This window comes from Microcaecilia unicolor, chromosome 8 (assembly GCF_901765095.1).
Source record: "Microcaecilia unicolor chromosome 8, aMicUni1.1, whole genome shotgun sequence".
Classification (NCBI taxonomy): domain Eukaryota; kingdom Metazoa; phylum Chordata; class Amphibia; order Gymnophiona; family Siphonopidae; genus Microcaecilia; species Microcaecilia unicolor.
In genome coordinates, this window is record NC_044038.1 from 179317447 (window position 1) to 179333550 (window position 16104).

At 45.1% G+C, this 16104-nt stretch overlaps 1 protein-coding gene across 2 annotated transcripts in view; it reads right to left on the reverse strand.

The window, feature by feature from the left end:
- Positions 1-1473: 1473 nt before the first annotated feature.
- ERGIC1 (endoplasmic reticulum-golgi intermediate compartment 1) overlaps positions 1474-16104 on the reverse strand; it is a 113001-nt gene continuing 98370 nt past the window's right edge. For both annotated transcript variants that reach the window (XM_030211167.1, XM_030211168.1), the window contains 2 exons: positions 13584-13706; positions 1474-2864 (listed from right to left, as the gene is read on the reverse strand). In XM_030211167.1, the coding sequence (XP_030067027.1) occupies positions 2757-2864; positions 13584-13706 (231 nt within the window). In that variant the 3' untranslated portion in view covers positions 1474-2756. The remainder of the gene's footprint in view (positions 2865-13583; positions 13707-16104) is intronic.

Here is a 16104-nt window from a genome sequence, read left to right on the forward strand (position 1 = left end):
CCCTCGGTCTGTCCCAGTTTGACAACGCTTATGTGCTTACACTCCATTTTCAGGTGTACACAATTTATTAGTGACCAAAAGGAATTCTGTTCACAAGCATGTGTAGGCTAACCAATCAAGAAACCATCTTTAAGTAGTATTGAACAAATACATCTACTGACAGACAGCAGCAGTCATGAGTGATTTCTGTGCACTCCTCCTCCCCTGCCCCACCCCTAAACCAAGTGTTCTTCTAAAACATCTAGGGGATAGGAAAAGTGATACATCTGTGTGAACACAGGGATTTATTTTTGCTGTTAAGCTTCCCACAATACAAAAACAGCTCAGCAGAAAACCAAGACCAAACAGGAGGTAGGACTAATGCAAGAAAGACACCCTAGGCAAATCTTTAATCAGGCTCCCTGTCACACCCCAAACTTTCACCCCTGCAATCCAGCATCTCACTGCGCCCTCTCTTCCCCCCAATAATCTAGCATCTTCCTAGCCCCAGCCCCCTCCAATAGATCAACTCTCTCTCTCTCCTTTTCCCTCCCCCTACCATGTTCCCCTCCCCAGTGGTTCAGTATCTCCCCTTTCCCCTGTTCCTTGTTGCTGTGCCAGCGCTGCTGAAAGGGGAACAAGCAAGCAAGCTGGCAGTTAAACAAGCAGGGGGCTTCAGCACATGCGCTGTGGTGCCCCTGCCTGCTCGCAGGAAGTCTTCTTCAGAGTGGGTGGGAATACAGCTGGCTTTCCTTGCACATGTGCCGAGGACCCATACTTCCTTCTTTGGCTGTGACCTTGACTGCTCATTCTCGCTGTTCTTCCAGTTGCTAATTAGGAGGTGGAATACTTGGCCAGGCTGCATGTTTTCTTCCTACCCCCCCTCCCCCCCCCTACACACACACAATTTCAGTGCTCTAGTTGACCAGCTCGTTTGCCTAATGGGAAAGGGAAATGGGACTTGATATACCGCCTTTCTGTGGTATTTTGCAACTACATTCAAAGCGGTTTACATGTATACATGTACTTATTTTGTACCTGGGGCAATGGGGGGTTAAGGAGCTGCAGTGGGAATTGATCCCAGTTCCCCAGGATCAAAGTCCACTGCATTAACCACTAGGCTACTCCTCCACTGGCCCTAGTAGGAGGCAGATCATGTTAACGTGACAAAACGGCTTTACCCCCACAACCCACCCATCTATACCTCCAAGTAGACATAGGCCGAGGAAGGCTATCAGAACATAAGGGCCATAGAAGATACACATACTTAGGTTCTTATATTTCAAGAGGAGAAAAGAGGGGATGGGGAGATATGCAAAAGACATTAAATACGTGAAAAGGTACAAATAATGCACACACACACACAAAAAAAAAAAAAAAAAAACTTCCAATGAATAGTTAAAAATAAGGCACAAAAATCAAACCTTCCGTTGAAAAGGAAATTCTAGGACAAGAAGTCACAATATGAGACCCCAAAAGGGCCAGACTCAAGGATAAGATCAGAAAATATTTATTCACAAAGTTTGAGGGAGACAAAAGACAGTAACAAAATTCAAGAAATCACAAAGAATTTATAATTGTAAAGAATGAAGGAGAAAAGTAAAAATTAACTCGAGTCTATGGCGTTGCACCAGTAAGTACGGAAATAAATCATGGACCATTTTTAACCAGGTAGACTTGGGGAAAGCCAGTGCTTATCCCTGGAATAAGCAGCGTGAAATCTTTCTGCTCAGTGGGATTCTGCCACATACCTGTGATTTGGCCACTGTCAGAAACAGGATACTGGCCTTGGTAGCCTTTTGAAATACTGGGTCAGAGCAGTTCTTGTGACCTTTTTCTGCCAACACAACCTATGTTCTCTACTTCGTTTCATGAAGAACAGCACCTCCACTAGTGCACAGATGTGATAGGGCACAAGGAGAACAGCTCAACTTGTAACATTTTACATATCCAGAAACACAATTAGGTACTGGCCGATTTCTCAAAATGCCATTTTACCTGCTTTGCCCCCACCCCGCATAATTAAAAATGTTAAAACGCAGGTAGAATTTTAAAAGTGCACTGCCAAACCCCAATCTCCCATGCAAGGGACATGTGGTATGCTGTGACATTATCTGTGTCTGAAAACCCAGGCAAGATTCTGTCAGTGTGGCACACCAGCTTAAATCAGAAGACACAGAGCACCCAAACTGCTGGAAAGGTGTGAACAGCTGCCCTTTATTAGGGTGTTTTTCAGCAGGCATGGGGAATGGCCAAAGAGCCTATCCTTGGAAGTGCAAGATGAATTCTGCCTTTCATCATGGAGCCAGAGAGTCTCAGAAAAGCTTCAGCCTGCTCACTACAGCTGGCACATCCTGTTCCCATGGTTTCTTCCTAAACTCAGTGCTACCATCTCAGGCTGCATTACAACATACATGCAGTTAACTCTCTGTTGGGGGTAGACAGCTGAGGGAATCTATGCCATACTCTACAGGGAACATTTCAGTAACATCTTAAAACCACACCCATCTTTGCCTAATAAAATGTAGATACAATGTACACGCTCACCTGCAGAAATAATTTGGCTGAAAAATCCCAAGTTACTTCAGTCAGCTGCCCTAAGAATAAAACTCTTTGAAGGAGTCTGGCATTCGAGGGTTATTCAGACACAAGAATACCTACTTTATGTTTTTTGTTTTTGTATTTGTTAAACAAACATTTATTCCCTATATAAAATCAAAGACAAAATGGGTCTGCATTTGTTTCCAGTTCTTTTGGGAGTTACACTGTATCTCCCGCTACTGCATTTTGCCCAGCTGGATCTTCTTCCAGGCTTCTGATGCTGTGAAGATACAGGAGTCTAGAATCCCGGCCACAGTGAACGTCCCACCAATGATGGCACAGATCTGGAATCACAAAAGCAAGACACATCAGTGCATGAAGAGGGGCTCGGCTGGAAACATTATGAGAAAGTGAACTGCTGCACAATGTTGTGAAATTAAGATGATCGCATACTTTGGGCTCTCTAACCCATGACAACATTGACTTTTGAACTTCAGATTAAATGAGCTTGTAAAGTTCTTTTTTCCCCATTTACATTGCTTAAGAAATGTAAGACTATCTTTAAGTCCTGCAAATTTTAGAACTATAGCTCAAGCCATCTGACCCTTCACTTGAACTACTGCAATTCTTTGTACTGTTTTATCACATCAAAATTAAGTAGGAAACTGCAATTGCTGTGAAACACTTCTGCAAGGTTGATTTTCATGATAGGAAAGTTTCATAAAGCAACTCCACTTCTGAACAAATTACACTGGCTCAAAGAGGAATCATGACTTCATTTTAAAATAGCCTAATTTATAAAATATAGTGCAACTTTTTGAATTTCCTATTAATAGGTTGAACCTGAGAAGCATTCAGAGATTGAACTTGAAAAAGATAAATAAAAAGTCAATTTGGAAAGGATCTTTTGTATATCAAAGTGCCAAAATTTGAAATAATATTCCTTACCAGGTTTATCAAATTTCATCTTATTTATTTCAAAAGGCACGTAAACGTCTGTATTTCTAAATCAGCAATTGTAAGTTTTATGTTTTTGATAAGGAAGACTAGTTCCTTCATAGGTGAAGCTTTTTTGTCTTGTAATCCATCTTGCATCCTTAAAGTTAAAGGCGAAATATAAACCGCACAATACAATGAACAGACATAGGTTCTTTCAAACTGCCTCTGTCACCCACCCCCCTGACATACACACTTTCCTCTACTGAGCTGTAAGACACAGGTAGCCGCAGACCCAGCTCACTGTGTAATGTGCTCTTTCCTCACTGGCCTATAACTTCGTTGTTGACTTATTTCTCTTTTTATTGTATGTGAACTACTGTAATGTCTTTTTATTCTCAGTAACCTATTTGGGTTTAGAACCCTTCTAATTTTTTTTTTTACTAAGACGCTGTGAGTCTCGGAACTTCCGATCTTACAATGCCTAAGTGCCGAGGAAAGCTAGTGACCAGAGCCTCGCCACTAACTCCCTCATTACCTGGATCCATTGAGAGATTTCTGAGACCACAGAGAGACATGCAGGATAGCAGAATGCTGCCAGTAGGGAGAGTCGGCGTTCTGGGAGAATCGACCTCCCCTGGCCTTGAGACCACGCTGAGCCCCGCTATGCGCACCCCGCCTCCCCAGCCGGTTGGAGCGAGTTCCTTTCTTGATGACTTGACAGGGTCTCCCCGCGAGGGTAACGTAGACCCCGAAGAGCGTCGAGTTGAAGGTTCGATTGCATCAGAGAGAGGAATGGAGGGCTTTGAGCCTGTGAAACCGCCACAGATTGAGGGGAGAGGGACGTCAGGACGAGGTACCGGTGAAGATTTCTGAAAAGTTTGAAATTCCAACGGGGTTAGTAGTCAGACCAAAGGAGGTAACACTTGAAGCTTTATGGGACTTGGTATCTAACCTGGGACAGACTTTTTTGAAACAAGTTCATGAGACTATAACTAAAGTAAATGCCTTAGAAAATACCTTACAAGGGACAGAGGAAAAGATTAAAACTATCGAAGATAAATGGGAAAAAATGGATCAAAGAGTTATGAAATTGGACTCGCAACAAATTTTGATGACAAATGATTTGACAAATCTTAGGAGAAAAATGGAAATGTTTGACAATCATACCAAAAACCACAATCTAAGATTTGTCAATTTTCCTAGGATTAGGACCGTTGCTCCTCTGGATATGTTAAAACGATACATGCAGGAAATTTTGAATGTACCAGAGAACAACTTGCCTCCGTTTACCTTAGCATATTATACCCCAGGAAAGGAACCAAATCAAATGTTGGAAAGTTCATTAGATGTGTCTCGTTTGCTTGAGACCTCTGACACCGAATTAGCAACAGCCGCGACTCTGGTTGCGACTGTTGCACTATTACCCGATAAAAATTGGATCTTTCGTCTCTTTTTCCGTAATAAAGATAAACCCTTTTTGGGTCTTAAAGTATTATTATTTCCTGATGTCTCTAAGGAGAAACAGAGACGAAGGAAACAATTCTTGCTCCTTAAGTCTGAAGTGTTACACTTGGGGGGTACCTTTTTCTTAAGATACCCCTGCAAGTGCATAATAAGACTTGCGGAGAGGAAATATGTCTTTACAGAACCAACACATGTATCCACTCTGATAGCATCGGTGAATAGGGATAAGTGTCGAAGTACAATTGACTCAGCTTAGTAAGAATGCGATATCCTTGTGTTACTATTTTTGGTAATTTACCTTATTTACTCCCGTAATGCTTAAATTTTGGATCCCAATTTATGAACTTGAGTATCAATAATTACCTGAATGAAAGTTTTTTTTTAATGATTTTGTAATAATCTTATTTTGGTGTACTATTCTAATCAAGATGTTTCTTGTAAAATTGATTAAACTGAATAAAGAATTTAAAAAAAAAAAAAAGAACCCTTCTAGTTTTTCTTTATTAGAAGATCACCGTTCACTACTTCAACAATGAAATGCTGCTGCCGTCTCTCATGCTCTCCTGCATGTGGGCAACGAGAAGCAAAGCTGGGTTTTTAATTCATATAGTACACAGGACCTCAGTCAGCCACTACACACAGCTCATTACCATCCCACTACACTGCTCTTCAGACTGCTTCGAAGTGATGTGAGCTTAGGCTTACCTTATCAAAGGGTCTAAAAGAAAGCAAGCCAAGCACAATGGAAATAAATGCTCTTTCACCTCTACGCTGCTCCCTCTTCCCACATAGCAAATATAGAGTGATTAAGAAGACTAGCTTGAAAGGCCATCTGCTGTTAACTTGGGCAGTGCAGTCAATAGGATGAGGCTAGAAAGGAGCAAAAAAAGCAAAGGAAAGCAGGCAAGTGAACAGGGTGAGGAATCCAGCCAGCAGCTGCTCTCAAAGAGGACAACACATCTTGGGGGATTGTTTGAGTTGCGACTAACACAGAGGGAGTCTCAGAGTAACACGGATTTATTAAAAGAGTTTCAAGTTTATTTCTCGATATACTGCCTAAGAGCGCACTATCTAGGCGGTCGACAATAATAATAAAATGTAGAAGGAACTACAAATTTAGGGGCCCTTTTACTAAGCCGCGTAAGCGTCTACGCATGCCCAATGCATGCCAAAATGGAGTTATCGTGTGGCTCTTGTGGTAATTTCATTTTTGGCGCGCATCCGATACGCATGTCCGAAAAATAATTTTTATTTTCCGACACGTGCCTTGGGCGTGCACCAAGTGGCATTTCACAAACGTAGGTCATTACGTGCTTGTAAGGGGGGGGGGGGGGGGGGTAAACAATGCACCTTTCATGGAAGAATGCGTTTATGAACTAGAAAAAACGAAAGTTGACAAAATCATGGGATACATCCAAGAATATCAAGGTAACTTGGAGAAATCCTGGTAGTATCTTTTAAGGATTTATTTAATAGATCCTTGCAGATGGGAAAAGTTCTGCAAGACTGAAGACAGGAGATATGGTCCCTCATAACAAAACTGGAGACCAGGAACAAGTGGGAAACGTTGCTAAATGAAAGGATAATGAACTTCCAAGAATCCAACAGGTTGCAAGATCTGAGGCAACATGGTTTTACCAAAGGAAAATCCTGCCAAATAAAACTAAATAAGCTGAGCAAGCTAAAATTAGGACCCAAAGTGGTAAACTGGATTGGAAACTGATTGGCTGACGAACAACAAAGGGTGGTGCTGAATGGAATTGATCTGGAGGAAAGATAAGCGAGTAGTGCAGTGCCTCAGGAATCAGTACTGGGACTGATTCTATTTAATATATTTGTGAGTAACATTGCTGAAGGTTTAGATGGAATAGTTTGCCTTTTTGCAGATGACAAATATTTCCAAAAGGGCAGACACCACAGAGGAAGTGCAAAATATGAGAAGAGATCTACAAAACTTAGAAGAATGGTCTAAGGTCTGGAAGTTAAAATTTAATGCAAAGACATACAGAGTGATGCGCTTGGGGTGTAGAAATCCAAAGGAGATGATGAGATAGGGAGCAAGAGGCTGATAAGCATAGTTCAGAAGACAGACAATGTGACAGGGCAGTGGCAAATGCCAGAAGGATGCTGGGCTGAAGAAAGAAGTATTAATGCCCCTGTACAACTCATTGGGGAGGTCCCACTTGAAGTATTGTGTTCAATTTTGGAGGCCGTATCTTGCTAAGCATAAAAAAAAAGACAAAGGTTTATTTGACATTTGTATCCCACGTTTTCCCAACGTGACTGGTTTCAGTGTGGCTTAGAAGAGAAAATTCTGGCAATTAAAGTTGAAAGCTTAGGACATAAAGGCTACACCTATTGATCGAGGCAGTAATTAGAAAAGTGCAAGGTGAGAGTTGCAGTGAAGATAATGGAATGCATAGTAACTAACAGATGTGATTCATTGGTTTGAGTCTAGTTAGAATGAATGAAGGTGGGTTTTATTTGCTATCAATGTGAAAGGATTTCCTGAAAAAGAAGGCTTTCAGATGTTTGCAGAATAGACTATAATTACTCATAGATCTTAATTCAGAAAAAAAGCAACAAAAATGGCATATGGTTTGCAGCACAAGATGTATGAAAAAAGACGACTCTGAATATGTATACCCTAGACGAAAGGATGGATCTTTAAATATTTCAAAGGTACAAATCTTTTCCACGGACAGGGAAGCAGTAAAACTAGAGGACATGAGTTGAGGTTACAGGATTCCTCTATGGAAAAAAAAAAAAAAAGACAGAATACGAGGGAGGGGGGGGGGGGGGGGGGGGGGGTGGCAAAGGCAAGCTTCTTCCTGCCTGTTTCCGGGTTATCACATTACTGCAATCGTCCAGGTCCCAGCACACAGGAGCAGGAGATGACAGACCAAGGGAGGAGCAGTCAGACACAGGAAGGTAAAGGGGCAGGTGGGAGTGACAGGCTGAATGTGGGGGGTGGCCCGGCGCAGCAGCCCAGGTGGGGGGGAAGGGCGGTCATTCGGCAGTCCTGTCCTAGGCCCAGCTGTGTCTCTCGGTGGCCCTGAAGGACAGTGTGAGGCAGACTTCTAGTGTCTCAAAAATGGCAAAGGCAGATCAAGTATGCAAATTTTAAACTCATAGCGTGATATACCTCACGTTAATAGTGCGTAAAATGTCAGTTTGCAACATTGTTGAGCTGTTGTTTTAATTACTGACAATGAACATGACTACCCTGAAACCCAAAATTATAAAATCAGTCTTCTAAGATTGTATGAAATGTGTGGTTGGCTCAGTGGCAAATGACTATTCTATTTGTGATGCCAATGTTTGGCTGTGAAGGAGTGTGGCCTGAATGGAGTGGTGAGTGCAGTTCTGGCCAACTGGCTGGGCAGACTGGATGGACCATGTGGGTTTTTATCTGCTGTCATTTGTAAATGTATGTAATATTGTCTGGTTAACTTTGGCAATTAACCAGACAAATCAAACTTTTGAAACTTTGGAGCCTCTGACTAGTTAAAATTTTATTCAGTCAACTTATTTATGTTGGGGGTATGGGGTGCTGGATGCCCAGACAGATGTGTCTCGGTTAGTTTTCAGTTCTTTACAGTGCTTTTTTTTGTAGGGAAAAAGGTACTGGTACTCATTATGGGCGGGGTCACCATCTATGGCTCTGCCCTTATGGTAGACACACCCACAGTAGCTACACCCCTTATACCAGCCGTGGCGCATATAAGCAGTATCATTGAAAATACTATACCAGTGTAGGAGAAAAAAATAACGTGATTTTTTTCATGATAAATAATTTCTGTAAGCTGTTACAGCTCCAGTATACCCAGTGCAAAATAGCAGATATAAATTCTCAATTTGGACATCTTCCAAACACTAAAATGAAAATAAAATGATTTTTTTCTACCTTTGTTGTCTAGCAACTTTGTTTTTCTGATCATGTTGGTCCCAGTCTCTGATTCTGCTGCTCTCTATCTGTTCCCTTAACTCCGTTTCCAGGGATTCCTTTCCATTTATTTCTTTACTTTCCTCCTTTCTTCTTCATCTTCATTTCTTGCCCTACATCCATAGGTAAAAGCTGGGTCCTCCGTGGACTTGACTGGAGGAGGTACAGAGTGGATCCAGTTTTTTTCCTATTTTACCCATCCATGTACAGTTTTTCTCCTCTTTTCCTTTCCCTCATCTCGTCAGTATGCATCTCCTTCCTCTTTCCATCCACGTCCAGCATTTCTCCTCTCTCCTCCCCTCCATCCTTGTTCATCTCACTTCCTCTCTTCCCTCCCCTCCATCCATGTCCAGCATTTCAACTCTCTCCCCCTCAACCCCATCTATGTGCATCTACTTCCTCTGTTTTTCCCTCACCTCCATCTTTGTCCAGTATTTCTCCTCTCTCCCTTCCTCTCCTACCATGTGCATCTTCTTCCTCTGTCTTTCCTTCCCTCCAACATTTCTCCTCTCTTCCCTGCCCTCTTCTCCATCAATGTCCAGCATTTCTCCTGCCCTTCCCTCCATCCATCCATCCATGTCCAGCAATTCTGCTCTCTCCCCGGCCCTCCCCTCCCATCCATGTCCAGCGATTCTCCTCTGCCCCATCCTCCCCTCCCAACCATGTCCAGCGATTCTCCCCTGTCCTCCTCTCCATGTCCAGCGAGTCTCCTCTGCCCTCCCCTCCCATCTATGTCTAGCAATTTCTCCTCTTTCCCTGCCTTCACCTCCATGTCCAGCGATTCTCCTTTGCCCCCTATCCTCCCCTCCCATCCATGTCCAGAAACTCGCCCCAGCCTCCACCTGCCCCCTTTACAGCTCCCATCGAGTTCCAGTCCCACCTGTCCGCCCTTAGCTCCCTGACAGCCCTGCTTTCTGTTCCGGCCGCCCCGCGTTTAAAATCTTATTTTTTTTACCTGAAGTCGCAGCACCGGCGCTAGTGAAAGCAGCAGGCTTGCCTCCTCCAGCCTTCCCTTCCCTCTCAGTGTCCCGCCCTCGTGGAAACAGGAAGCTATGTCAGAGGAAGGCAGGACACTGAGAGGGAAGGCTGGAGGAGGCGAGCCTGCTGCTTTCACTAACGCCACCGCCAGCGCTGCGACTTCAGGTACAAAAAAATAAAAGATTTAAACGTGGGGCGGCCGGAACAGAAAGCAAGGCTGTCAGGGAGCTAAGGGCAGGCAGGTGAGCTGGCCCTGGGAAAAAAAGTGCCGGTACACCGTACCAGCGTGTACCGGCCAGGGGCGTATCTGCGTGGGGCCACGGGGGCCTGGGCCCCCGCCGATTTCGCCCTGGACCCCCCTGCCACCGTCACCTACCTTTGCTGGCAGGGGACCCCAACCCCCGCCAGCCGAGGTCCGCTTCCACCTGCCGCTGCCTTTAAAAATATTCCTTCTGCTGGCGGGGGATCCCAACCCCCCAACCCCCACCAGCCGAGGTCTTTTAAAGTTCTTTTTGGAGTCCGTGCTGTTCAAAGCTGCTCCTTTCAGAGTCTGACGTCGTTGCACGTTGTACGTGCAGGAGACGTCCTGCACGTACAACGTGCAGCGATGTCAGACTCCGAAAGGATCAGCTTTGAACAGCATGGACTCCAGAGGACGAAAAAGAACTTTAAAAGACCTCGGCTTGGCTGGCGGGGGTTGGGGTCCCCCGCCAGCCGAAGGAATATTTTTAAAGGCAGCGGCAGGAGGAAGCGGACCTCGGCTGGCGGGGGTTGGGGTCCTCCGCCAGCAAAGGTAGGTGACGGCGGCGATGACGGTAGTGTTGGCCGGGGGGTGGGGACGGCGGCCGGGGGGAGGGGCTATAATGTGCCCCCTCACTATGGCCTTGGCCCCCCCTACCGCCGCATTTCAGATACGCCTCTGGTACCGGCACAAAAAAAGCACTGGTTCTCTATCTCCACCTGCTGGTTGATGGACAGCCAACTCACTGGTTCTGGAATAGTGGGAAGATAAGAACTGTTTACCAGGGACGATTTCTATTTAAAGCATGAAGCCAGCAGGCTACAGATTTCCGTTAACGCGATTAAACAGTGTGCATGCTCTACAATGCAGATGGAAGGAAGCTTTCTGGAACTCAAGTGCAGGGTGATAAGGATTAAGTTCTGTATAAGGCACAGGAAAAGAGATGATTAAAGGGTGTGCAAGAAAAGACCCTGCTTACAGGATTGCTAAACTGCAGAAATCAAAGGGAGAAAACAGTGCTCCAATACTGGTCACAGCTAGGGCCTTTCTAGGTGCTTCTCTTGTGTATTACGACACAGAATAAGAGTGACTTCCTGGGTGCAAGTTCAGATAGGTCAGAAGGGCGAGTACCACCGTGTTTGCCAAGAAGACAGAGCTACTGTCTATACCACCAAGGCCTCACATGTCACTGATTGCTACCTCTTTGTATCACCCAGTAAAGAGTTGGCATGCATAACTACCAGCTCTGGACAAGTGAATATCCATCACCTGCCTGCTCCTGACTCATCGCCATGATGATAAACAAACTGCCGGCTTCATTGTTGAACTATTACTATAATTTGGGTAGAAAAGTGAATTGTACCAGCAGCAGCAAGTCTAAGGTCAAGATGCACTAAAACAATCGTTAATGCCCGTTGCTTACCCATTCCTTAGCGAATTGGTAAGCAATGGGAATGCATCAAGGAAAGGGAATGCAAATGAGCTGCTCGTTGTAGCTCACATGCATTCTCTATTCCATCACTAAACAGTCGGCCAGTCGAGCATGCGCAGAGCAGCCAAGCGTTATGCTGGCTGCTCTGCACATGCCAAGGACGTCCTTTATGGACGTCCTTCACCATATATAAAAAAAAGATGAGCTGTGCCTATGGACGTCCGTGGCCCCCCCCCCCCCCCACACACATTGAAATGACACTTCCCGCAACCCCGCCATCCTCCGCCCCCCCCCCCCCCCGATGTCGTCGTCGCCGCTCCCCCTCCACTCGCCCCCTCCGTCTGCCACCGGGCCGGGCCCTCACAGCACCTCTCACCTCCGTGTGAAGGCACTGCAGCAAGCAACAGCTGATCGCTTCCCTTCGGACTTCCCTCCTTTCCTCCCTGGCCCGCCCTCGTCTGACGTAAGTAACTTACGTCAGACGAGGGCGGGCCAGGGAGGAAACGAGGGAAGTCCGAAGGGACAGCGCCTTCACACGGAGGTGAAAGGCGCTGTGAGGGCCCAGCTTGGTGGCAGACGGAGGGGGGACGGGTGGAGGGGGGAGCGGTGGCGGCGACAACGACCTCAGGGGGGGCGGCGGGGGTGGGGCCACGGGGGTGTGGAGGATAGCGGGAAGGCTGGGGCTGCGGGAAGCTGCCATTTCAATGCAGGGGGAGGGGGGAGCAACAGCAGCAACCTCGGGGGGTGGGGGGTGGCGGGGTTAAACGCGCTGTTAGAGACTTCCAGGTCTCTCAGCTGAGTGAAGCACGTCCATAAAGGACGTCCCTGACGAGCACTTTTTTCCCCAATTTTTTTTTGTAACATTTATAGACGTTTTTCAATCCCGCGCAGCCCCAATGACAGGTACAGACCCCTCGTTAGATTTTCCAGCGTTATGGCAATCGGAAAAGGTTAGTGCATCTCATTACAATAGGGTTTCTACACAATTTGCTCATCTGCATTCCATTTTCATTAGCTGCTACCGTCGTCGGAAAATGGCTCGGAGAAGTCTTTAGTGCATACCAGGGTTTACTACTTGCATCTGGCCCTAAGAAAGGATGGGATGGAAAAGAGAAACAGGAAAGAGGATGCATTTATTTCGAGCAGAACATTAACAGAACGAGGTAGCTGAAAAAAAAATAGCTGTACCATTCTCTCTGTCCCTTCTAGAATCGAACCCAATCTCAATCACATACCCAGAAAGCTAACAGGCCCCAGAGAAAGGTTTTATATTTTTGGTGCTTACAGCAAACTCTTCATCACATGCCCTGTTGCTGCTTTTCCAGGGAAATGACAGGAGACTAATAGTCATTCAATGTATAAAAAACACAGTGCTCTGAGTATCCATTGGAGCCGGGGGGGGGGGGTGGGGGGGGGGGTGGGGGGTGGGAATGCAACTTTTAGAGAGGAAAAAGCTGGAAGTCGGTATCCACACACAACTGGCATCATGAAAGGCAGGATGAGTCAGAGGTACCTGATGATCTCTGCCACAGGCATGACTCCTCCAAGTAAACATAATCCATTATGGATGCACACAAACACTAGAAAGGACACGTGTGGAGATCAGTGGAGGAGTACAGGGAATACAGACCCTTTGGGAACAGACAGCTCGGGGGGGGGGGGGGGGGGGGGGGGGGAGACAGGAATAATAGTATCATTTGCAAGAGAACAGCATGAACATAACTTTCAGCCTCAATGATTTCTTCCCTGTTTCAGGTCATAAATGTATTCTTTGGTAGTAGAGATGGAGGGCAAAAAATGAGTTAATGAACTGTAGAAAACAGTCTTCTCATGACTGAGTAGCTTTCTGCCCTCTGGCAAGGGTTTTTAGTTGTATAAAGCTTGCACTTCACACTACCCAATGTGCCTTTCCTGGGTAGAAAGCAGTTAATCCCTGCTGATTAAATATTTGCTAATGTGCTACCAGTGGGAGGATACAAGTTACATGCCTGCCACCTTCTCCCTGTCCTCTTCCCACACTGCTGCTCAGCTCCCAGATTTTCCACTCCAAACCAGTAACTCACCGTGGTAATAAATCGGTACAAGGGCTGCCGCCTCTCTGTGTACTTGACTGTGATGGGACTCAGGTCATAGCGAAACCAGATGGCGGGAATAATACGTCCCGTGTGGCTGTAGGCTACATATTCCTTCAGCGGGAAGAAAGGAACAAAGGCAGAAAGTTTAGAAATCGAGAAACATCAGCTTCTGTAAACCACAGTGCTCAGCACTTTTTCTACTGAGGGTAGGCAGTTACCAATGAATCACAAATGACAAAAGGAGACTAAGAAAGAGGCTTATGGAAGAAGAGATTTTAAAGACAGAGCTCTGAATATGGCTGTGCCCCAGCCTCCTACCTGCTCTGATTGTAGCTCTTTTCTTAGAGGTATATTCTAAATAGGCACAAACACATGTACAGACTTCATTTAACTGGGATGGATACAGTAAATCAAGGGACAGAAGTGAAAACCAGACAGCTGGAGAGAGGGCAGCATGGTCCCCCAATGTCCCCTGTAGCTCTGTTCTCACATATTAGGTGGCACATGTCATACAAGAAAGATCCCACCACTGATGTGGGCCACGGCAGGTGATGAAAAAAATATAAGTATATATTTTATAAACCACCTTCCCGAAACAGATGATGATCACCCAACACAGAGAACAATAAAACTACAAATTCAAAATACAATACGTAAGGGGAAAGTTCTGAAAATGACACTCAAGAAATGGGCAGCGAAAAAGACTGGCACTAAGCATGGTGCTATAAAGGGCTCACACCCAAGAACACTGCTCAGCTTCGCTTACCACAACTATCTGCAGGCGCCAGACTTGTAATTGCTGAAACCTGATGCAAATGCTGGTGCCCAAGTTAAGCACACTGAGGCTGTATTATATAACTATGTGCAAAATTTTTCGGAACAACCCTCCACCCACACGCCCCCTTTTGAGTTGTACACTGGCATAGTACCGTGCCTTATAGAATAGTGCTCAGCCAGATATACACACAAATCCTCAGTGGTGCCAATCAACACAACTATTGGTCGTTGAAGGCTTGTTATTTGATTTGCGCACGCACCCAAAATTTGGGCAATGCAAACCTGGTGAATAAATACCCAATGCATTCAATACAATTGTATCACTGGTCTGGTGGCAACAAAGCAGGTGAATCTTGAAACAAGGAGAAGTATTGAGAGGAATAAAGAAACTGTGATTTCCCTCCTCCCCCACCATCTCCCACACACAGAATGAAGGTACAGCAAAATCCATCATTTCAGATACAAAGACTACACAGCCAGCACTGGGTTACTTGTGAACAGAAGCTCAGATTAACAGGCAACTGAGAAGGTAATCTTGGAAAAAAATTTAGGAAAAAAAAAAAAGGTCTGAGGCATAGTCATCACCCATATAAGAAAGCCTCCCTACTCCACCCCCCCCCCCCCCCCCCCCCCCCCCCCCCCCCAGTTTTCTACAGAGCATGGAAACAGCAGCCAGAATGTTAAATTATGTAAGGCTTATCTGTATGCAAAACAGGCTTAGACACTGCCACTTAGAGAAGTCGGCCCACACACAAGGAAAATCTATTTTTCACAAACTGGGATTTCAAAAATTCTTGCAGCTGAACTATTTCTAAGTAGCAATGTCAAATGTTCCTGAATCTCCTTTCAATAATATACAGGTACAGTCAATAAGGTCCTGGGGAAGGACAGCTTTAAAGTAGCACAGGTCTTAATCTAACCACATACATTTACTGCTAATCCATACTATAGAACACTAAAATCCTATTACTTGCTTCCTTTAAGGTACTGATATCCACTGATATCAAATCCTAATTTCAAAGGATATTTGCACCTCACAATGACCAGAGTCCGTGGACTGCCTGTCTAGAGTTTCACAGCTAAATCTGCTGAAGGAAGTGGCAGTACATGTTTCTCTAGACCAGTGGTTCTCAAACTTTCTTCTGTTGTGACACACCTGACAATGCTCATGTATGTGAGCACTAAAATTCACAGCTAAAGAAAGCATGCTAAATATTTCATTGTTTAATTTTAAGTTTAGAATTAAATTTGCCTATCCCATATGAGAAAGCTGTATGCAACACATCAATCCCAGATTTCTCACTGGTCATACAACAAAACAAATATATTCAAATTCTGGTGTCACCTCAGTAACAGCAACACAAAATCCCTCCACTGCCAGATACTGTGAAACAGCACAAAGGAGAAATTAGACCTTACCTGCTAATTTGCTTTCCTTTAATCCCTCCGGACCAGCCCAGAATCTTAAGTCTCCACCTGCTGGAAGCGTGAACAATCTGGGCTGGTCCAGAGGGACGCTAAGGAAAACTTCTGAATATGCTACTCAGAAATTATATAGTAAACAGCAGATCCATAACATGTTCAGTTGGGGCTGGAGGCAGCAGTTATTATTGGGGGTAGTGGGGAAGCAGAAACAGGTACCTGTTACAGGTATGTCAAGAACCTGACTCTCAAGACTGCAGGTAGAGATGGTTGTAAAGGAAACGTAAGCTTGTTGTCTACACCAAATTTT